Source organism: Pholcus phalangioides, unplaced genomic scaffold (assembly GCF_987345545.1).
Source record: "Pholcus phalangioides strain wild (caught in Gottingen) unplaced genomic scaffold, Ppha-v1.0 ptg000007l_1, whole genome shotgun sequence".
Taxonomy (NCBI): domain Eukaryota; kingdom Metazoa; phylum Arthropoda; class Arachnida; order Araneae; family Pholcidae; genus Pholcus; species Pholcus phalangioides.
The window spans coordinates 15,930,480-15,956,073 of NW_028301600.1; the positions used below are offsets into that span (position 1 = coordinate 15,930,480).

Consider the following 25,594-nt stretch of genomic DNA (forward strand, 5'->3'; position numbering starts at 1 on the left):
GAGAAATCACAATGGCGGGAAATGCAGCATTACTGCTAATTGCAGTGGATTAAAATGAATTCCACGAAAAAAAATTTTCACTAAGACAAAGGTGGGAGATTCATATACTCATTTATAGTTGCAGTTATCATAATATAATTTATAAGTTGAAAATAATTTCAATCTTTGACTTCAATAAAGAATAAAAATTCAAGTAGGCTTTGCGGCAAAATACGGGAAAAACCGGGACACTTTTGCTAAAAAGTAGGGACAGCCAAAAAAACAGAAAATACCGGGACTGTCACGGGAAATACGGGACGTATGGTCACCCTACTAATAGATGACTATTCTTATAGACCTGCTGGAAGGACACCTTAGTCCCTTTGGGCCACAGAGTGAATGTTCCTAATCTTATGTTTATTTATTTTTATGTTCTGTGTTACTGTTTTCGGCTTTTTGTACTAATTTGTCATGTTGTTGTCACAAATGAAATAAAAATTAAAAAAAACACTTTTTCTAATTTAAGGAGCCCAATATTTCCTTTTGCGCCCGGGACCTCGACCAACTTTAATCTAGCACTGGGCACGAAATACCAATAGTATTTTTTTGTTCTTTCAGTCTCTTTGATATTAAATGTTGGTAATAGTTTTTTGAAGTGAAACTCCTTCAGTCACATCTGTTTCAGGAAACAGACACTGTCGATGACAATATGTTCGCTCTTCGTGCGTTGGGTGGAAAATCTGTTTGCATCATTTCACGTGGAAATAATTGAAAACTTTGCTTACATTTGGCGTCATTTTTAGCGATAATTGTCGATATCCCGTATTTTAGAGTATTTGGAACTCCAATTTTGCGTATTTGTCTCGAGGAAATATAGCCAGACTACTCATACGGGAATGAATAGAAAATACGGGACGATTGGTCACTCGATGTGTATATTAAGAGATCGTGGTTCACCGCCATTCAACTACGTCACTGGTAAGAACCTCATCGAACTGCAAGTGTCCCTCACTCACGGCAACTATTTCTTGAAGCGAACTTCTCTATCTCCTTAGCTATTTTAGTTTTCGAACTAGACCCGAGAAGTTGAAGCCGCTGCTCTGCACTGGCGGGAGCGGTTTGTGTTTATTTACAGTTTTGCTTGGGTCGGCATTTAAACATGATTTACCCGAAGCAGCTCATCTAAATGAACTGTGTTAACACCGTTTGGAGGAGTATGACCTTATTTTTGTACAGGAACTACCAAATTTAAAGATATGTTCAGTATTTTTTACATCTCTTAGAGCGAGAGGGAAATAATATTTATAAAAAATAAGTTTATGAAGATCGGCGCGGAGATAGTCTTGCCTCCAATCTTCTAGATTCTATGTTTTTATGGATATATTCATGAGTCGCCCCACAAATAATTCATTAAATTACTAAGAAACTCTGCTTGAAATTTAAATAATTTTTGGTGGATACAAAGAACCGGCAGCAAAATGGGTAAGTTTTATGATTCTACATTTTGTTAACTATAATGCAGCACATATAGTATTTTAAAAACGTGTTGACTCCGTTGCTGATTATTTTCAGCGTAGCTCATTCATAAATTTTATTGTTTGTGTAATTATACTGATGCATGTCAAGCTAACCGTTTTGCTTGGAAAAGTAATTGCTAGTTCTAAATGGAAGTGCTGGGCTTCTTTTTGTTTTCAACATTCGAAAATGTGATTTTAAAAACTTGGTGTTATTTATATTTCAAAAATTATATGGCATTTCTGTGATTACCTTTACTCCTTAAACAATTATTACTCGCATTACATGATTCAAACATGTATGTGTAAAATGATTTAAATTTCAGCTTGAATATTTCGTCTGTAAGTATATGGCGTTAATATAGTAGGACTTGTAAATTATGTAGTCAAATATTAGATGTATAGTAACTATCAATGATAGCAGGACCCAACTTTGATTTGATGAGACCCTGGATAAAGTAGGCATTAGTAAGTTCCGTAAATAAAGGTTAAAGATCATTTGTTAGTCAGTGTTTAAATTTGATAATCGTGAACTATAGGGGCCCTCAGAAAATTCTTCTTAACATAGGTGTAAAGTTATTAGAAATGTTATGAAGGCTCAAAAATAATGCGGGGGGGGCAAAACCCAATATTTCTATCAGTACGGAGATGATGAATCCATCATTATGGAGATGATGGCAAATATATATATTCGGGTAGGGAGGTGGGCTTGTACCCATGGGCTGGATACAAGTTTACATGCCTATATTTCTTGTCTATGTAGAAATCAGGCCTAGAATGTCAGATCTGAAAAGAAAATGTCTGTGAGAAAATAAGTTTTTGTTTTCGAGTATTTACAAAGGCTACAAATATAAAATGTTATATTCTGCTTCAAAAATTTGTAATCTATACCATACTAATATTTTATTTCATAAATGGCTTAATGTCTTTTTTTCTTAATTTTATCTTGTTTAAAAATCAATAGCCTTTTAAATCATTTTTAAGAAATTTGTTATCATAAACACTCTCGGGTCTGCATATTAGGATTAACTTCTGCATGCTCCTAAAATCTTAATAACATTTTATTTGCAGAATGGATAAACATCTTTCAATTTTGTTACTGGTGTCTTCTAATGCATACTTTTTCCAAGTTCCCCTTGTGTCAAAATTGAGTCCCATCTATACATAAGGAAAAATATAATAATTACATAAATAAAAAACTTTAAAATTATAAAATTACACCACCCAGTAAAAACAATTATCTTACATTAATTCATATTCAAAGATATAATAACACTTCAGAATCACAATTTACACCTTAATAAAAACAATATTAAAATTGTAGTGTTCCTATACTAATTCATATTCTAAGATGTAGAATATTGTTACAATAACTAAATGTGTAAAATGTTGAACAGTGGAATAATATAGCCTATATATTATCATATAACCTCTTTTGAAAAAATAATCACCATAACTTAATTCATTCATTTTGTACATTATTTATGTAGTCTTATGAAATATATATAGAAAGGTTATAATAATTTTGGAGCCATCAATTTTTTTGATCCTCATTAAAGTTCAGTTTTATTTATACATAATGCTTTATTGATCTTGCTGCTACCAATTGGAATGGCTGTTTTTATAAATGGTGATTTCATTGTAAATACAGTAAATTATCATTAGTATTTATAGTGTTCTGTTACCCAATTGTCTTCAAAACTAATGCAAACTTTCCTTTCTGGTTATATTTAACAATGTGTTTCTGAGTATATAAATCCAAAAAGAAATACATTTTATTTCTCTTCAAGACTTTATGTTCACATTTTTGCTACTGAGAGGAGAAATATTGGATTACATCCCATCCATGCCCCGCCCCAATAGGAGGAGATTATTGCTGAGACGGTCGCAACCTGAGGCGCATGGAGAATCTCCTTCCCCCCCCCCCTTTAAGTTTTATTTTTAAGGGGCTAGCTAAACATCCCGATCTAGCAACCCGGTTCTAGGATGCAGTGGCCATGATTTCATCAGTGAACCAAAGGTACACCAAAAATCAAATGTTTCCAACATTTCACGCGGAACCCTTAATAGTTACGAGACTATACCACTGAACCCAGAAAAGCTTGGAAACTTCCAAGTCATTTTTATCTCATCGCCCCAATGAAAGATTATATACCTTTTTTTTTTCGATATTGCGGAACTCCAAATAAGCAAGGAAGACCAATCGGACAGTGGCGTCGGAGCCGGGGGTGCTGTGGGTGCTCGAGCACCCACGAAAATTTGTAAAACAGGTCCGAGCACCCACAGAATTGATTCAAAAATCAAAATTTCCTATATGGAACTCAAGACGAGCACCCACAGGTTCGAAACACTTCCGACGCCCCTGCAATCGGAAATATATGGCCTAGGTGCATGGCCCCACATCCTGGAGTCATGTTGTTCACGACTAAATTCATAGGGTAAAAAAAATTGTAGGGTTCGCCCCAGGCCTCTGTCGGCCTCTCCATTTGGGCCCTCTCCAGCGCGGACCAACCTCTTGGGGTAAATCGCTTATATCCCTCTTGGGACAGAGCGTGGTCCATGTCTGGACTTACAGTTACAGCCTCTCCATTTGACGAGGCCTATGGGCGGAGATACAAGGGGGGCATTGCCCTCCCAGCGTCAAAGATGGAGTCGACTGATCTAATGTATATATATATGAATTGACATCATCATCGTGCTCCCCCAGACTTCCAAGTCTATCTCCGCCTATGACGAGACCATACCTAGATGATAGAGGTACACTAACTTTTACTCAAAAAATCGTCAAAGAATAAGGCAAATACCAGGAAATACTAAAAAATTCCTAATGCATTTCGACACGCTATGGGTGTCGTCTCGAGTTTCCCACTTGATTGAGTACAAAATCTTCAATCTCGGTTGCTCGGCGGAACGAAAAAACAATGACTGTTTAAGTCAAACGTCATGGTAAGAATGAAGCGAAGCGCCAAGTCTTTTGCAACAACCTGACTGGCTGCTTTCGAAATGGAGCTGTCTGATTGGTCTATTCGAATTTTCTTTAAATTCCCGCTTTAATGAATTTAAGCCATGGCGATGCGATCGGTGCTGTTGATTTACTGTCGTTTACTAATTTATTTTGAAGGCCCGGATGTATGTGCCTTCGTAGAAGTTAAAATCGGCCGTGGATTTCACTTTGTGAAAAACTCTCGCTTCCTGAAATTTGAATCTATGACCCTCTTGCCAGCAGTGAGGGGCGATGGTCGATTTTTCGCATTCTTGGTTAAAAACACAGTGAACATGTTCATTTAATCTAGTTTTTATGGGTCTTCGTGTTTGTCCTATGTAACCAAGCGGGCAATCACCACATTGAATATAATAAATTCCCCATTGTTTATTCTGTGGTATAATATCTTTAGGAGGTTTTGAAACAAAAGTTTTTAGTAGGCACATCTATGTCTGTAAGGTTAAACTTTTTGAGAATCGGCTTGATCTTAAATGAGGATACTATTGGATCGTATGGTATAACTACACATTTTTTTTTTCATTGAGTGGTTTCTCTTGCTGGTTTCATGAATTTTCTACTCATTTCGTCAACAATCTTGGGGTTGAACCCCCGGTCTTTAGCAATTGCTGTGATGATTTCAAGTTCACGGTCTAATGTGTTTCGATGATGCATTCAGGCCCGTCATTTGGGGGTGTCAAGGAGGCCGTTGCCCCCCCCCCGGCTTTTGAAAATACACTACAAATGGTATATATCTTTGCCCTCGCCCCTGGAAAAAGTTGAAATGACGGCCCTGGATGCATTAGGAATTTTTTTAGTATTTCCTGATATTTGCTGACCGCCGAAGAAAATTGCTACCGCAGAGAGTCCCACATCGATGGGTTAGCGCACCAACCCCCTCGATGAGTATAAAAAAACAAGCCTGCCGTTCGGAATCGGCAATAAATTGTACGTCGCGGTCTAATTAGCCCTGAGGTTTTATAAAAGGGGTTTTATCAAACTTTTATAGTGTAATCCCAGCCTAAGGCATATTTTCACATTTTTCGAGCAGTTTGGCGTATTTCAGTTTTAATGAAAAGGGATTATTTTTCCTAGCATCTCAATCTCTTACTGAAAGGCTGAGGAAGGGATTGAAACAAAAAGAGGGTGGGTCTTGATGTTCAGGACATCGTTGCTTTCATTCTATTGATATTACCGATTCTTTCTCCCCTTTTTTCATGCTGGAGATAAAAATTTCAGGAGTTGACTTGTTGCAAGCTAGTCTTGTGTTCTCAAGGTTGCCTGATGGTTTCTCGAGGTCTTTTTTCCACTGTCCTTTTCCACCTCAATAATAGTGTAAAAGTGTGTTTTAGCTGTAAATTGATTCACCCTCCAACCAATTCTGGACAGGTCACGCAGAGCCGCCACTAGGGGGGGGGGGGGGAGCAGGTGGGTCTGGTGCCCCGGGCGCTGAACCAGAAGGGGCGCCGAATTCACCCTTTAGCTGCTTCCTCTATATGCAAGTGACGCCAAAATTCCGGCTTGCCCCGTGTGGCAAATTATCTAGTTTCGACCCTGAGGCCACGTTGGTAGCAAGGCCTCAAACAATTTTCGTATCCTTAGCGGTTTTCAGACAAGCCCTTGCCAATGGAAGAAGGGGGCTGTCACCTGGTTCCCTCCCCCGCCCGATTTTTTGATACACATTAATAAACTAACAAAATTCACTCAAAGCAACAACTAATTTTTTAAATAGTGTTAATTCAGGCGCTTATTTTCAAAGGCAACATTTCTACTGTTGCTAAATTTACAGTAGAAGTAAAAAACGTATTCCTCTGGTATACGTTTGCTTTACAAAAGTAGAAACTAGCCTAAAATGTAGTAGCATAAGGAATGGTAGAAGAATATTGAAATATTGTTTCTTGACCTCTTAACCGAATCATAGCCCGCCTCTGTCTCAATGAATGTTAGTTATCCACATTTGAATTTTGGAAATGTTCCGTTTTGAAAAAAAATTAGTGTAAAGTTTTCTTTCGGTTATGCCTTTTGATTAAAATTTTAACTGGTTAAGTATGAAAAATAGGAAATTTCTACGTCACCTGTTGATTCCAGAAGGTTTTAACTAGCCCAGGAAGGCACCATTTCTGCCCTCTCGTCATTAACATATAAAACACCATCATTCTAAAGTGGAACCTCCCATAACGGACACTCCCGTTAGCGGAGGACTCTACTGACGGCCACAATTTTGAATTACAATTGACCGAACTCTAACAGACACTCTTCGTTAGTGGGCAAAATTTTCGGTTTCATGGGTGTCCGTTATCGAGAGATGAACAATACCGAAGTGTATGAAAAAGGTAGATATGTTCCCTTTTAATAGAAACGACTAACTTTACATTGTAATTCCTACGAAAAATATTCCTAATTGAATAATCCTGGTTTCTTAATCTGACAGTTTATCTCAAAGGTTTATAAATCGTTAAAAAGAGCGTTTCGCAAAAAAAGTCTTGGACATGGGTGAATTGTGTGGCCGCTCCACCATTGACAATGATCGTCAAATGCTGGAAGCTCGGAGGTATTGGAAGACTGTTGAAGAGAACGACCAGGGCCTTCCAAGTCAAAGGAGCCGCCTCCCTTCCCGATCTTCCAATCCGTCTGGCCACACATTGATCGAAGAACACCAACAGTCACAACATGGACAATGTTCTGGAAGCAAATATTCGCCAAGGAACATTGGGCCATCCTGGTGCTTCATTGCAGCTGAGGGAGGCAGACATTGGAAGCAAATGTTTGCGAATGACTATCGGGCCAGGCTGGACACGAATGTGGCCTTAGTGTTCACCTTGAGCTACCCAAAGGTAATGCAGCCTGAACCATCAACGAGAGTACTATCTTATCTCTTCTCGCGTCTTAAAAGGGCCCTCCCCCCGATGTTCTTTACTCGAATTAAATAATTAGCATGCCTAGTCATCTGATCGATGCAAATTCCACTGTATCCCATGGATGGATATCATTATCATTGAATTCTATTGTAGGGCTTGATCAATCTCAGGTGCCAAGTCGCCATGGTGATTAGAAAATTGGTATCGGCTTATAAAATTTTCTATGTGAGATTATTAGCTCGAGCAAAAGCAATACGCTCGACTCCTAAAATATATATGTATAATATATAGGTGCCTAGGTTTTTTCTCGATTTGTCAAGCAGCAAATTTCCCAACGAGGTGGCTGGAAGAATTATGCCCATAAAGAATATGAATGTCCAATATAACCAAAATACAGCAACCCAATACAAAAACATATATTGCCAAAAAAACTGCATAATACACTGCCCATGAAAAAGATTATGGGTGCCTTAGTCTAAATATGGATAGCTTCTCGATTTATCCCATTATGTCTATCGTACTTCTTTTTAAACGTGTCAATTGTGTTAGAATTCGCAACCCCTGCAAGTAAGCTATTTATTAACAACCTTATTGCAGAAAAACTTCCTGTGACACCACAACCTGGAATTGTCCCTTACTAAACGATGTTGGTGCCCTTGGTCGAAGCAGTTGATTGACGGTGTATTAATAACTTGTGGGTCCATCCCATTGGAAATTTTAAACAGTTCGATCATATCCCCCCCCCCCCCGACACCTGCGTTCGTCCAATGTAAGTATATTCAAGAAATTAAGTCTTTTTTCATAGTTGTGTGCTAGCAAGAGCACGCGTGGCTCTTCTCTGCAACCCTTCAGTCAAGTCTATGTCCCTCTGTAGGTATGGTCTCCAAAACCTTACGGCATACTACAGTCCAGGACGAATTAAGCCTCGGAAAAGCGGAAGAATGACTTTAGAAGAACGCGAAGAGACATTTTTGAAAATGAAACCGAGCATTCTATTCGCTTTTTTGACCACCGTCGAACAATATTCAGAAAACCAAAGCCGCTCGTCAATGAGAATTCCTAAATCGGTGACCCCTAGTTGCATCCGGGATAGTAATACATTCAACTCGTAAGTGAAACGTGGGTTGTTCGAACCAAAATGAGTGACCATCAACGCTAAACGTCATGCTCCATTCATTAGCCCATGCTGTAATCCTGTTTAGGTTTGTCTGAAGCATCTCCCTATCTCTTGGATTCCCGATTATCCCAATTGGCTTCACATCATCTGCCAATTTGCAAACAATCCCATCAATACTCGAATCGAGTTTATTGATAAAAAGTGAAAAAAGTATGGGACCAACGACACTTCCTAGAGTGACTCCACTTTTGACACATGTCCAATCAGAAAATTCCTCGTTGTGACCTATCTCTCAACCATGATTCTATTCAATACAAAAAGTTGCCCCCAAATCCAACCTCATGTAAACGCTTCAAAAGTTTACCGTGTTTGACCCGATCGAATGCTTTCTGGGAAATCAAGATGAACTACGTCGACGTTTTTGTCATATCCAAATCCTTAGTCACGTAATCATAGAAACAAAGGAGGTTGGTTACACATAACTTCTCCTTCCTGAACCTATGCCGGTTTTCCGGCAAAACGTTATTCTCGTTTATCCACTTCACTACACTAATTGCCTTTTGATAATAATTTCCAAAATTTTCGAGAGGTAGCTCGTCAAACTCACTGGATAATTGGACACCGTTCCTCTACTACCCTTTTTAAATATCGGAACCATATTAGCAAGCTTCTAATCCCCTGGGACGATACCCTCAGCAAAACTACTTCTGTAAATCTGCAACTGGCCCCAATAGTTCATTAGCACATTGCCCAAAGACCCTAGGATAAATATCATCTGGTCCTGGTACTTTGCTTGCACGTACATTTTTTAGAAGTTTTAGGACTTCCACATCTTCCTGAATATCGTTGAGGGTTTTATCACCCCATGACACACCCGTACTTTGGATATCACCTTCTCTATTAAAAACTTTCTTTCAAACCGAACACAACTCAGGTCTATCACCATCTATGGGCGATTTACTACCTAGTGAGTCTAGTAAAAACTGATTCACAAAAATCATTGAAAGCCTACATTGCTCTCTACCCTAGATCTTTCTATTGAAAGTGGGCCAACTGTCTCCTCACATCTATTGTTGACATATGATTTTGGGTCAGGGCCAATGTTCTGTCAGCCTAGGTGCGAAGGAAAAAAAATCGTGTCGTTAGTTTAGTTCGCTTTTGCGAATTAATCAGGACGGGGAGCGGGGCAAGTGCCCCGGGCGGCAAAATTTAGGGGGCAGCGGTTTTAGGTGGGAACGAAGAACACCATTGCAAAATTATCGAATTTTAAAGTTGGGGACGGCAAAATTCCTAGTGACGGCCCTGGTTGAGACATATCGCTATGCATTATTCAACAATAATAGAAAAGTAAGTTGGCAAACAATAAATTACATTTTTAAATTATTCAAATCTATGTAAATCATATAAATACAGTGTGCAGTACCCTGAAGTGCAATATCCCATATTTTTTAATATTGGCAATAATATTTATTTATTTATTTATTTATTTTGTCATGTCATAGCATTCAGGGTACCTCATTTGCTTAATATAGCCCCTCAAAAGTTTTCTCTTCTGGATATTTCAATGCTTGCCGATTAAAGATAAACCATTGGTATCTAAACTTAAGCATCGACTTATGGCACGTAGTCCTGTTTGTAGATATCGACAGACAATTTCCAGTTTTATAAGGACATTTGACTATGTCTTCATATCCTATTAAGTTTGATGCATCGGACATTTTTCGTTTTTCTAATATGCTTTCATTTTTAGAGTTGGTATTTTGGTGAACCAAATAGCGTTACGATAGTTACAACAAGTTCTTATCACATTAACATGGTGAAAAAATTCGGGAACTGTCGGCATTTCAGACAGTTCGGAAGCGTCGCCTAGTCTATTGATGGCTGCTGAATTGATTTAGCTTGGACGTGTGCCACCCGCTAGCTCACTGACCTCTGGCAAATGAGTAGTATGGATATGGGGTGAGATTTTATCAATAAAAAGGCATTGACCGTGATCATTCGTGCATTGCATGAAACACACTCGCACCTCAGTAAATTATACATCTCGCTCGTACCCGGCCGCCGTTCATTATAACTTTTATAGCATTCGAGAACACGTCAGTTGACATTAGAGCGTCGAACGGACGCGGTTTTACTGAAACAAGACTTTTCAGTAAGCTCTGCCGATCAATTTAAGAATTAAAATTATCATTTGATATGTTAAATCTTTTAGAAGATTTGTTTGCTCGTGAAGCAATTTAAAATAATTTTCTTACAATTCATTTGATTTATCACGGGATTGATCATCCACGTATTTGATATTATAATAATTAAGACGTCTGTAAGAGAGCGCGAGCTTGTCATCCATTTTCGAGCTAATAACACGTTTTCCACTCCAAGACAATCGTTAAAAAAAAGCAGGATATCGCGATTGGCTATAGCGATAATACTGATGTCATACTTTTGCTCGAAGATAGCGCATAGGTCTTATGGTATTTTCAGTAGCTCTAATCACGATAACGTCTCTTATAATACACGCCATAAAACAGTTTGCAACAAATGGAACTAATTCTTTTTTTTAGACATATACCATGACTACAGAAAAAAATTAGTTCCATTCGTTGCAAACTGTTTTATGGCGTGTATTATAAGAGACGTTATTGTGCTTTGAGTTGAAACACCCCAAGTACCATAAAATCAATGTCGTATTAAAAAATTCTCATTTTGCTCACATTATATTCATTTATGGCTGGGCTTCCCGAACTTTTTACTTTCGCGACTCTCTTAAGGGTAAGATTAAAATTTTAAATACGTCTTGGCAGGCATGCTCGATCTTCAGGCACTTTGACCGCATTCTAAAACTTCTTTACTAACCATACGCATTTTTAGGATGCCGCCAAAGATCGAACATGATCTAAAAGGGCTGTAACACACAGGGTGGGAGTCGCAACCCTATGACTACGTTCAATATAATTTATCCCCATAATATCTCATTACATCCCGACTGCTCTTTTGCGCGCCATCGTTTGAGAATCATTAATTGAGAATAAAACTCTGACCGACGTAATAGTTATTGTAATAGCTATATAAAGTTATTGTAAGTGGTTTGTTAAGTTTAGTACCTAACGTAATATACATAGCCTACTATTATTTTCGAGAATAAATATGGAAATTGGTAGCCAAGTACTTTGAGGTATGTAGGGGACCCAGAACATCACTTTGCCCCACGGAAGACAGCACTGTGAAGCCCTCGTGTATGTTCAAAAGGCTTAATTGTTCTTTTGGTTATGGATTCGCTGGGTGTATGCAGGTGTTAGATTAATATAACGTTAAAAAACATGCGAATTTTCTTCATAAAAACTGGCATTCGTTGTAAGCTAAGAATTTAATTTCTTGAAATCAAGAATATAACTTTTGAGTTATTTCCTTACGAAGCCGGAAGTTGAAAACTTCTTATCGTATGATTCATATTTTTCTGCATTTATACTTTTACTTTAATGCAAGGCATGACGTCAAAAAAGCATTTTCTTCTGATTATTCAAAATGTACGAACCATCCCCAATTTCTAGTAGATTAAATACTGAATCATATCGATCGATAAATCTGTACCTCAGAACCATACTATCGTATGTCCATTTTTGTTGATTTTGAGATATTGTATTCTTGTACTTCTGATTCTTGTAGTTTAGGGCCATAGTATTGTATTTTCGATAGAATAATTTTTAAATTTTAAAAATTAATATATAAATTAATAAAAAAAAGCCAACGATATATACCTCAAACCCCTTATCTTCAACAATCGCTTCAGAATATTCACATCACTTACATCACTTAGTTTTATGGGTGTAACAGGAGATTTGTTTATATTCACATGATAGCCTCAATTTTTTTATGCTTGTTTCGGCTCATTCAGAACGCAATAAATATTTACAGTAACTTATAATGTGCGTTTTTATTTTTAATCTGATCTTGATAGTGAAAGAAAAGTAATATGCAAAATACTAAAAAGCTCTAAAGTGGAGTTCGTAATTTTTGTTTCACACTATTGACGTTATAATAATTTTTCAAGTAATTTTTAAGCACCCTTATCGATGCTTTTATGAATTTGTTCTTTTTTATGACATTATTAGTGCATTCACTCTTTTACTGATTCGAGTAGAAAGGAGAACTCTCACACACGTATTTTGCATTATTATTGTTCTTGTCATGGCTGTAATTTTCTTAATTTGAATTATGGTGTATTTTTTTGTCATACTTTTTAAACATCGTGGTATCATATCAGTCGTTCCGTGTCAGGCTTCTGACTATAACTTCCGTTGACCGATCGATTTTTTTTACTTGGTGGGGGGGAGGTTTGCGTGTTTCGCTTTCTACAATATTGAGCTTGCATGTGGGCGTGTTTGTTCTCGTTTTTCTCTTCTTTTGATTGATGTTGCGATTTCTGAATAAGTTTTATGACATACACACTTCAGTAAATAGATTTTTGTAGGCATCATATGTATTCTTGTAATTTTGACCACCAGAAGAAAAATGGGGCGTTGGCTATCATTCGATGATGGTTTCAAATCCCTGGAGTTATGTACACCATCAAAGTAAATAAGAAACATAAAATAAATTTGTTTTTAGTTCTGTCGATATCTTTTTTTTTTTTTCTTGTGTGCAAGCAGAGGCTCAATATGGCAGTCATCTTTTGAACCAAATCGTGGAACACTAGGTATTCTTAAGGTCTGTCTCAGTCGTGTCTGGTCTAACGGAGGTTTTCTTAAGGCCCGGAACGATGAACAAGTTCCAAATACAACAATACAGTGGAGTCCTGATAATCCGAGGTGAACGGGACTGACACCACCTCGGATTTCAGAAAACTGATTATTCGTAAGTCAATAGAAAATGAATTAAAGTGGGGGAGGATGTCCTACTCCTGTTTCGCAGGAGTAAATTCGACGACCTAATTCGTAACATAACTGTCAAGACCCATAACCCCTGCATAATGGAGGCTGATGGGACTCCAGCCTTGGGGGCCCGATATAAATAACATTTTTTTTTTTTTTTTACAACTTAAAGTGCATATTAAGGAACCTATGAAAAATTTTGGCCTGGGGATTCCCCAGAGACCCCACTTAAACTGAATAATTCGCATTCCCGAGAAAAATTATACAAATTGAAACAAAACTCTCTGTCGTACTTGGCGAAAGACAGGTTTCGAAAAAGAATTTCTGGGGAAATTTTAACCACCTCGGATTATCCGGAACCCCGAAGTTTCGGGACTCAAGTTATCGATACTTTACTAATTTATGTTTATCATTGTATGAATTGAATAATAAAAATTAATAATAATAAAAAGAGAGAGACTAACTTTTAACCTTTTAAAACTTATTTCGTTGTTGATCAATTACACCTTTAATATTCGGCTGATAACTACTCAATAGATTTCAATTATTGTGCTCGTGTGAATTTCATATATACTGATTTTTTAAGTTAGTTATTAATAGCAATTTTTTATCCTAAGTGTTACTAACGCAAAAGAGACGCAGCTCTTACTGTTGCACAGTGAAGTTCATGGTGTTTGCGGTACCTGAATTTCCTCTCTTTATCTTAAAGTGTTCCATCGTGGAATCTTTGAGTTATATTCTCGGCTTGACAGATGTTATGGTTGTTTTTCCGGTGTTAAACTTGTAGCTCGTCACTGGCGGTCGGATCAAGGATCTCACCAGTGTTTTTTTAGTCATAGATATAATATAACCACTATGTGATCTTATGCCTATCTTTTTAGTGTACACCGGGTTTACAACCTCAAAATATGTCAAGCCAAGCAAAATGAAAACTCAGACACTGTGTAAACTCTATGAAGTTCATTGTGCAACAATAACAGCTGGGTCCTTTGCATTAATAAATCAAGTCAAAAATTCCTATTACGTACTGGTTAGTCCAAGAAATGAATTTCATTAGATGGTTGGCTTAAGTAATGTTTCTGCCAATACTAGAACCACCGATTTTGTGAGGAAACAATATGAAACTGCCAGTTGGTGGTGGTTGATTTTCTCGGACGTCACGTAGACTATACCGTAGGCCAGTGTTTCTCAAACTGTCGTCCGCGAACCCTGGGGGATCTGTGAGTACTCTGTAAGGGGTGCGGTATCATTTCCATTTACTACCACTGCGTGAATGGCAGATTTTGTGCTGTGAAATTGTAATTTTTCAATTTTTTTATGATACATAAATTTGAAAAAACAATATATTTTTGATTTTATGGGGGAGGGTTGAAATTGAACATCGGATGCTATGCGGGGTCCACGGATCATTAATCGGCACCGCAGGGACTCGCGGTGCATTGACCTTCACTACAGAGTCCGCGACATCATATGGTTTGGAAATACTGCCGTTGATTATATCTCGCTTTAAGGACATCCTGTATGTCAGAAAACTAAAAATATTATCAACAGAAAAAACAAATCATGATTGTAAACGTAGTCAACCATTTATATTTTTAGTTTTACAAAGAAAATAACCCTTTAGAAAAACAGGAAGGACGATTTCATGCATGGTATTATTTTGGCCATGCACCTAAAGAAACATATTTCTAGATTTACTACATTTAAAACATGTTTCTTTGTTCGTCGTAGAAATATAGTTCCAATTTGCTCAGAATGTGTTAGGAAATCACTTTGTACCAGTTTCTAGGGTGAAAATACAGCGTATTATGTGAATGAAAAATCAGAATTCTTATACGGTCCCCCCCTAACTTCCACTTAAAAAGTTATTCCCCGTCTCTCTTGAGGCCAATAAAAAAATTCACGTTTGTAAATGCAATATCCGCTGAGATATTTGAATTCAAAGTTCGGAGAAAAGTGGGGAAAGAACAGCATAAACTGACGGACAACGCTCCTTTCCCTCATTCGTGCGGTTCTTTCCCAACTTTTCTCTTGTTTTTGAATTGATATATCTTAGCGAATATTGCACTTAGGTACGTGAATTTTTTTTTTTTGTTGGCCTCAGAAGAGATCAGAAGAGACAGGAAAGCAACTTTCTGATTGGAAGGGAAAGAACAAGGGGGCCTTATTCAAATTTAGATTTTTTTTTATTTTGTGAAACTGTTTTCTGACTCTCGAGAATGATACAGGGTGATTTCCGAACACATTTTGAGCATTTTTTTAAATTAAAACCATACCTCGGTGGCAAACGGTTAATGAGTTGAACCTATGATGTTTATATATCATAGAAAATTATGACTTACAGGACACCCTGTATATGTATATTGCCTTTATTGCCCAATTCATTCTTTGCAATATATATATATATCTTCTCTCTCAAGCTAAAATACTCGAGTGGATTCACAAACGCTGCTATGGCAACCTTCAGTCTGAAATATCATTTTTAGTGTTATAAAAGTGTATTGAACAGTATTGTTTTTAATACTTCCATTTACTGGTATTACGTCAGTTTTATTGTGGATAATCGTGGGGTTGGAATTCATACTTATAGAAATATGAGGTATGTGAACCCCGAGTTGTTTCATCATTTGATCCTCTTTAACCTATCGTAGCGTGTGATCCGTATCGCATACTCTTGTTAGCAGTCTTCCAGTGCCTGTATTTCTAGAACACGGAGGGTCGAAAATGTAAAGAATAATACGAAACAAAGGTCTCATTATTTGTAAAATCGATTGTTCCTTTTTCTCTTCTTTAATGTCGTCTGGAAGAAGAAGAATGTGCCGGCATGAAGATGAATAGTAGAAAGAATCGTAATTCTCAGTCTGGACGAACTCCAATTTGTCTTTGCTCCAGACATCTTTCCACTCACAGGTGCCTTCAGATTAACCCAATTCTGGTATCTCTTCATCTGCAGTGGAGAAACATTCGTTCTGATTTTTAGTGCATGGTTGGCATTCTTTTAATGCCAAGTATATACCTGGAGTGACTCACGGAGCATGGCAGTAAGGCCTTGCCTTCGAACTAAAATTGGCCGAGAATATGTTACGGAATTAGTTATAAGCTTTTACATGATGGAAAAATTGAGTTGGCACTATTCCACTTGCTTTTTTTTTTTTTTTTTGGAAGGTCTTGGCATTGCAACTGGTTGCATCATGTAATACTTTGCACGTGGGATTTCGTAGCTTTTCTCTGGAAAGCGTGAATATTAAATTGATTCTTTCTTTCTCGGTTTTGACTTTTCTAATGTGAATACATATGGTCTTTTGGACGTATACTGAAATTCAAGGTTGTGTTTGACTGGAATTAGATTGTATTGAGAAAATGGACTACACTAGGAGTTCTCAAACTTTGCTCCGCCATCCTTTGTCAGCGGCAGCGTCTGCGAGATTCTTTGTTCAACTACTCTGGGGAGCCGCAAATAAACGTCGATTGGGGGAAGGGATGCCGCGGGTGAAAAAAGTTTGAGAACCCCTAGACCAGCGGTTCTCAACCGGTGCTTTCCGGAGCCCTTGGGGCTCCTTGTGCACTCTACAGGGGCTCAGCGACCGCCCGAGGAAAATTAAAAAAAAACAGTAAAATTAAAAAAATAATTATAAATATTTTTAAATAGTAAAAATAAATCAGTAACTTTGATGTTTGATGTTTAAATAACCATTAAAAAATGGGTCTACGGGGCTCCTACATAGAATTTTTTTACTAAAGAGGGCTCCGCGAGTCAAAGAAGGTTGAGAACCGCTGCCCTAGACAATATAGCAAATTTAAGTTCATGTATTCCGTAGGTTATAAAAAAAATTGATCAATGATTTTCTTTATCTATATCGTACAACATCGTAACCAACGTACGTGATATTGCTCGATCAGATAAAATGATTTAATCAATTTAATACAAATTTTCTATCCCGCTCTTTTCGGTAAAATACATTTTTATCGTGGTTGAAATCGTCGAATGTTGTTGGTTGGGCAACGTCTTGAAGGTTTAGAGATATGTGTGGGGTATGTTTCTGACTCACAGGAACAACCTCCCAACATTTTATTATTATTTTTAGGTGGAGAGACAGACAGAGAAGCTCCCAACAGTTGCCCCTGGCGTTTCCTGCTGTTTCTTATTTATTCGAAACGCTTGTGTGACGTGGGGTAATGTCTCCCGTTGCACGTGCTGCTCTTCAGATTGCATCATTCTTCGAACTTGTAAGTTATTTTAGGATCATCCTGAGCATCACCCTCCCCATAAATCATTCCAGAGCGGATGAATTCGATTGGAAGTATTTTTATTATTATTTTTGGCTCTGTGGTAGAACTTTTCTGCTGCGGCTGATCTACTCTCGTAATCGGAAAGAAACCCATCGTGTGTGTAAGAAGGAAACGTGTCTCCGACTTTATCGATGTATTCCTCTGCCAGTGCTTTCAAGATACTAAAGTGCTACTCTAAGAATGAATTCTTGAGACTTTAGCTGTGATGTGATGGAAAACACTCACCCCTAAACGAAAATCAAGACCCAACACAAATATACTAGTGTTTTTCAATCAACAATAAACCAATGGCTCCTTAGTCGAACACTGAAATAGCTAAGGAGTTTTTACGCTATTTACTCTGGCGAGAAATTTAGACTTGGTTGGCACTCCTGCGTACGCAATATTTTGTAAAAGTCTCTTGATATGTAATATCATTGAATGCAATCTGATGAAAATTTTATTGCGGTTCTTAGATATAAAATTTTAAAAGCTTTGCTGGAACAATGCGTTTTCTGATAAGCAATATGCCTAAAATTCATGAATTCAACTTTTCATAACTCGGAAAGTTTTTGTCGCAAGAGTTGATCATTTTTGTTGCACCACGGACATTTTATGCACACTAGGGGTAATTAAACCGGGGCCTACAATTTATTGCCGATTCCGAAAGGCAGGCTTGATTTTTATACTCATCGAGGAGTTAGTGCGCTAACCCCTCGATGGGGGACTCCCTGCGGTAGCAATGTTTTCCTGCGGTCATGTCACCGGTTTTTTTTTTTTGTACCCCTGTGTCAGGAAATTTTTCTGACAAGGACGAACCGGGTATCAAACTCGTGACACCTCTAAACATTTTTTGGTACTTTAGGCGCGCATCTTATCGACCTGGGATACCGCACCCCTTATCGCAAGAGAACGATTTATTTTAACATATCAGTGCTTGAAGCGGTTTTTTTTTTTGTTTTTTTTTTTACTTGAATACGTCTTTTAAATCATCTGACAGTACTGGGAGCATTCGCAAAAAGTTGAGTGACCAAATTCTTTAACCCTTTCCGACTCATTTGCCTAATCTGGGCACACGTAAAAATTCCCTTTTCAAAGACTGAAAATAAACGATAAATAAAATGAAAATTAGTTTATATATAGGTAACTTTAAACCTTCTTTATCAACACTAGATAACAGCACCACACAAGGCGATCCATACTTTTGGTTTGTGTTTATTTTTTGAAAACCCTTATTTTTCAAAGAAATGGATTCAAATTTCAAAGATTTTTTTTAAGTTTCGATATAAAAAGGATTTCTGGGGAAAAAATGTATGTTATTTTGTTGGCTGTACACTAATCTCTTTATTCTATATAAGTTTAAACTTTTTACATTAAAAGCTTGCCTGAAATCGAGTCCCGAATTCAAGGTGTGTACCCCTTTGGCCACACCCACAAAATTAAAACGGTAAGTATAATCTTTACAAAATTATACATGCGTGCTCCTCTAGGCCTGAATAGACTGCCTACAATTTTATTTTATTTATTAGAGTTTTTTTTTTTTTTAAATTCCTACTTTTAAGGGTAGCGTGCCGGAAAGGGTTAAACGCTCGTATCTCAGGAAGTACCCAATCCAAGTCAAAAACAATGGTTGCGCATTGCAAAGGTGCATTCAGTAATATCCCTCCGGTTTCAATATCTCTTCCCGTCTGGGCACCAGGTCCGCTTCCCTGATTCGTAACAAATTGTTTTGCGCTGTCTTGAGCAGTTTACATTGGTATCTTTTGTTAGCTATTCCAAAGACAAAGCCGATGATGACATAATTTCTCTCATTATGTCAGTACCTACCACGCGATTCAAGGCACAAAAAACGTATTCACGTCAAGGGAACCTGGAATCAACAGGAGACGTAGAAATTTCCAATTTTTCATGAAGTCCATGACCTTGGACTTCATGTAATCATGTCCATAGGGCGGCTTATATGATGAGATCTCATACTATAATTTTCGAGTGTAAATATGTAAACTGTTACTTCTAGCTTAGTATGGAGATGCCAGTACATCATTTTGCCCGGGGACCCCTGGTGTTGAGACGGCCATGCGTAGTTCCCCACGAGAAGGAAGCTCACTGAATTCTAGCCCAGGATAGGTACGGACCGAAATTCGCCCGTGATTGTAAAAAATCCCTACATTTAGAGAAAAATTATTCCCCAAGAATTCACTCAAAAAAACTGCTGCTTTCATAAGCTTTGTGTAAATTGTCGCCATTTCGTCAAATCACAAAAAAATATTTCATTTTTGGGGAGAACACAAAATTCGCCAATCAGGAAGCGTCATGCTGGCCTTCCGAAATCCAAAATTGGCACGATCGCGTGTATCTGCTTTATCCATATATCCCGTTTCGGGCCCGACGGATTTTTTTTGGTTTGCGAGATTAGATTTCTTTAAGATATAATTTAACCCAAGGACTTTAACTTATACTGGTTGGCCATGATTGGCAGTGGCTTGCACGTTGTCATGGTTTTTGCAACGGGAAAATATCCCTAAAATCCCTTTTGCTAATGAAAAATCCCTAAAATGTTTTAAAAGATCCCATTTTACATTTATTTTTGTACGGAACGGAATTCGGGTCCGCGCGAAAAATTCTCCAAAGTTGGCAGCTATGGGTTAGGTGGATCGTCCCGTATTTTACGCAGACTTATTTTTCATATAATTAATTCGCTCTTGCGAGAGGTGATCAACCCCTTTTCCTGGATCCGTGCCTGGCCCAGGGTTTCAGAGATCGATCATATTTATAAAATTTTGTCCAATTATAAGTTCAGTTTTGACTAAATTCAATTCAGTAAGTGGAAATGTTCTCGCTTCTGCGTGAGGGTGGGGGGGCTGTATAGGCATTGGGCCACGGGAAAAGAATATGATCCAAAGTGGGCCATGGGCTAAAAAAGATTGAGAAACACTGCATTAGACAACACAATATACGACCTGCTATTGCTATTTCTCCGTCTATATTATGGTGCTCGAATTTTCAACCGTTCACTACAATCCATAATTGTGATTCTAATTCACCAGAAAGCTTAGAGAGCTTCTTAAAAACAATCAACAATTTAATAAGATATTTTTGAAGTGCTCGTGCTATGCATGTACTCACTAAATGTTCTAGGTTTTAATTAGTCTTTTGTGTGTGTTTTTTGGCAATCATTGGTCAGATTCAATTATATAAAAAAAATGCCCAGAGTTGATGTTAAAGAGCGATCCTAGGAATAATGGTCTAAAAAGAACTTGAAAGATGAGATTTTATATCTGTTTCTGCTGACGCTTTTCTTTTTTCCCTGCAGAACGGTTTTTCTTTTCAAATTTTTCCTTTGTTTTAGCCGACTATACTAATCTGAAGGGTTCTGTCTTTCAACAAAGAAAACTCCCGCTGATGAGAGTACACTGGAAATTAAGGAGAGAGGATGGTTATATCCACTTCACATTTTTCAACATCCACATGCGCCCCCTCGTATTTCCTCTCGTAAATTTAATTAGTTTACAGTTTCTCTGACGGGGAAAATAAGTTTCTTTCTACAATAAAAAGCTGTTTTTATAATATGAGACCGTCACCTGGCGGATTGGTGACATAATATAACCGCCATGAAAAATTTTCTGAAATAATCCTGTCTTATTATACTCACCTATGGGTTATTTTTTTTTTATTGTAGACCACTTTGATTCTTGTTGTAAACTTGTCTATGACGAAGATTACCTTTTGTACTGGCAAAGTTTTAAGCATTATTGTTGTATTTTGCTTTTTGTTTCAAGATCTGGATCGATTGTTTCGGGAAAGTAAATGCCACTTTATACATGGTGCCCGGGTTAAATGTATTCAAAAGTAATAGTTTATATACCAGCGTTTTTTTCAAAGGACTAGTGAAATGTCTGAAATAATTCGACGGGCCACTTCTTTTTTGTCGCTTATTACGGGACATTCCTGTATTTTTACTGGAATTTTTTTTATACATTTGTCTTGCCAATTCCCCTCAATTTTTTAGTGATTATAACTACAATTGGGGATTTTTTTTCAATTTAATTCACTTCGTTTCATTTCGTCATAATTACAAGATCAGACAAAAAAAAATCAGCCAAGGGGTCTAGAGATACATTGCTAGTTTATAATGAATACTAATGAACACACATTCACTTTTGCCCACTCATTCACAGAATACTTTTGCCGACTCATTCACAGAACACTTTTGCTGACTCGTGGCAATGTTTTTTTATCACAATTGGCGTTATCCTGTATTTTACCGTATTTAAGACCCCAGTTTTCCGTATTTTTCCTCGATGAACGTCATTTGAATGTTTTTCGTCAAATACATTATTGGTCGCTGCGATTTGTATCAGCCTCACACCCTTCAGCAATTTTAGCAGTAATTAGCAAATTTGTCTTCACACTGGAAAATTTCATCACAGTTTTTGGATACAATTAGTGATATCCGGTATTTAGGACCACAATTTCCCGCATTTTCCTTGACGAGGTGTGGTAATCCTAAGTATGAAGGTATAATTTTTATATGAACCCATGTGGATATACACTTCACTTCGGAAGTATAGGTAGCAACACTGAAAAATCACACAACACTAGATACGCGTTCAGACTGTTAGGTACATACGCTTTCACTTCCGGCACAACTCATTAGGTAGTAAATTGCCCATGGCGATAGCCCTGAGTTGTGCTCGGTATAAAAAAAAATATATCAATTGCAATAGTTGAATAATTTTTCATTCAGTTAAAATTTAATTATCAAGTCTACCTGCGAACCACCTATGCCATCATCGCGGACTATAGGCAGAGAAACGCTGTCCCAGTTAATTAAAAAATCTAAATTATTATGCACACACGGTTTCTCTATCCTCTAACTATCAAGTAGAAAGTTGTTTCCCGGTCATATCTGAGCCCAACAAAAAAATTGCATGTTTCTAAAAGTAATATTCGTGGAGATATTTGAATTCAAAATTGAAGAAATGTTGGAAAATAACACCATAAACTAACGGGAGAGAAACGCTTCTTTCCCCCATTTATGGTGTTCTTTTTCAATTTCTCTCCGATTTTTAAATTTGATTACCAGCAAATATTGCACTTGGAAACGTGGAATTCTTTTATTGAGCTCAGAAGAGACAAGAAAGCAACTTTCCACTTGAAAAGTTAGAGGATGGGGTTTCTGTATAAAAATTTAGATTTTTTTAAATTACAGTAAACTCGATAATCCGGCTGTACGCTAGTCCGGCGTTTTTAGGCGAGTTTTTTTCGAGCATTTGAGAACATTTGAATCGAGCATTTGAAAACATGTCTGTGCGCAAAAGTTTATATTACTTTAAATAGGCTTTTTTTTAATAAACTTCCAGTAATTCGACGATTTCGATAATCTGGCACACCCTGGTCTGATATGTGCTGGATTAACGAGTCTACTGTAATTGGGAGACACCGTGTTTTCACTCAAAACTAGTACAGGGTGATTTCTGAAAACGCATTTTTGAGCGTTTTTTTAAATAGGAACATTATCTCTACGGAGACCGTTTGAGATAAAGGCCGCATTAGGACTTATAGGACACCCTGTATATAGGGTACATAGGTAACAGCACACATCGCATTTTACTGGCGAACTGTTGATCTTAGAGGTGTACTTGCAATATTGAAAAAAGTATCCAAATAACGTGTAGAACTCAGATATGTCATTCATGTTGCAAGGGTTGTATAGTTATTAAAATGAAAAAATTAACTTTTTAAGCGGACACCCCGTGCTCAGACAGTTATGGCCCTGTCTCTCCTGCTTCCAGTGGCGTCGGAGCCGGGGGTGCTGTGGGTGCTCAAGCACCCACGATAATTTGTGAAATGCATCCGAGCACCCCCAGAATTCAGACATTAAAATTTCCGATATAAAACTAAAGATGAGCACCCACAGTTTCGAAACACTTCCGACGTCCCTGCCTGCTTCCAACAAAAAAACAATTCCACGTTTCTAAGTACAATACCCATTAAGATATTTGAATTCGGAAAACGGAGAAACGTTGGGGGAAAAACAGCATAAATGAGGTAAAAGTTCCATTAGGTTTTGCTCTTTTTTTTCCCAACTTTTCCCCATTTTTCGAATTTAAATTTCTCAGTTAATATTACACTTATAAACGTGGAATTTTCTTTCAGTTTTTTCTGTTAGCTTTATGTACTCTGTATATATGTATATAGGCTAGATGAATTTAAATCAGCCAGACGCGTGTTAATCGCCGTGTACGAACTGAATACAATTTGAAGCCTCCCACATGACTTAAAACAGCGTCTACAGCAGCTGATTTAATAACGCTTCAAATCAGGGTTGATAAAAACCCGGGTTTTAGAGAGTTCCTCGGGTTTTTTGTGAATATGCTGTTTGCAATATTAAACTGAAGAGCCAAAAAAACTGGAACAGGCATGCGTATGCAAATAAAGAGATATGGAACCAATCAGAGTACGGCGCTGCGGTCGGCAACGGCTATATAACACAACAAGTATCTGGCATAGTTGATAGATCGGTTACTGCTGCTACAATGGCAGGTTATGGAGATTTAAGTGAGTTTGAACGTAGTGTTATTGTCGGCGCACGAGAGATGGGACATAGCATCTCCGAGGTAGCGATGAAATTTGAATTTTCACGTACGACCATTTCACGAGTGTACCGAGAATATCGGGAATCCGGTAAAAAATTAAATCTACGACATCGCTGCGGCCGGAAAAAGATCATCCAAGAACGGGACTAACGACAACTGACGAGAATCATTAAACGTGACAGACGTGCAACCCTTCCGCAAATTGCTGCAGATTTCAATGCTGGGCCATCAACAAGTGTCAGCGTGCGAACTATTCAACGAAACATCATCGATATGGGCTTCCGGAGCCGAAGGCCCACTCGTGTACCCTTGATGACTGCACGACACAAAGCTTTACGCCTCGCCTGGGCCCGACAACACCGACATTGGACTGTTGAGGACTGGAAACACGTTGCCTGGTCTGACGAGTCTCGGTTCCAATTGCTTCGAGCTGATGGACGTGTACGGGTATGGAGACAACCTCATGAATCCATGGACCCTACATGTCAACAGGGGACTGTTCAAGCTGGTGGAGGCTCTGTGATGGTATGGGGCGTGTGCAGTTGGCGTGATATGGGACCCCTGATACGTCTAGATACGACTCTGACAGGTGACAGGTACGTAAGCATCCTGTCTGATCACCTGCACCCATTCATGTCCATTGTGCATTTCGACGGACTTGGACAATTTCAGCAGGACAATGCGACACCCCACACGTCCATAATTGCTACAAAGTGGCTCCAGGAACACTCTTCTGACTTTAGACACTTCCGCTGGCCACCTAAATACCCAGACATGAACATTATTGAAGATATCTGGGATGCCTTGCAACGTGCTGTTCAGAAGAGATCTCCACCCCCTCTTACTCCTACGGATTTATGGAAAGCCCTGCAGGATTCATGGTGTCAATTACCTCCAGCACTACTTCAGACATTAGTCGAGTCCATGCCACGTCGTGTTGCGGCACTACTGCGTGCTCGCGGGGACCCTACACGATATTAGGCAGGTGTACCAGTTTTTTTGGCTCTTCAGTGTATATGTGCGTACTAAGTAGTGATAAGACAGCCATAAGTATTCTTTATGGGCATTCTATAATATTTTATCATGTATATATATTGTTTACAATTTTTGTTAATTGCATTTTTAATTGGGTTGCTGCATTTTTGAAATATATGACATCCATATTTTTATGGGCATCTTTTTCTCAGCCACCTCGTTGGGCATTTTGCCTGTTGTGGCGTTGTATTCGTATAAAAATAGTTTTTTTTATACATCTAATTAAATTAGATGTATCTTTTGAATTAATATTGTTCTAATATCATACTAATTGAAATTTAATAGAAAATTGATATTAGTGAGATTATTTTATTTATCAAATTTAATATTATTTAAGTTAGTGTTATTTTAAATATTATACAGTATAATAATACA

At 37.8% G+C, this 25,594-nt stretch overlaps 1 protein-coding gene across 1 annotated transcript in view; it reads left to right on the top strand.

Moving 5' to 3' along the window:
- Positions 1-989: 989 nt before the first annotated feature.
- The window catches only part of LOC149084978 (actin-binding LIM protein 2-like), a 111,068-nt gene continuing 86,463 nt past the window's right edge, over positions 990-25,594 (top strand). Inside the window, exon 1 of the mRNA XM_089232722.1 lies at positions 990-1,461. Within this exon, the coding sequence (XP_089088848.1) occupies positions 1,458-1,461 (4 nt within the window). The 5' untranslated portion in view covers positions 990-1,457. The remainder of the gene's footprint in view (positions 1,462-25,594) is intronic.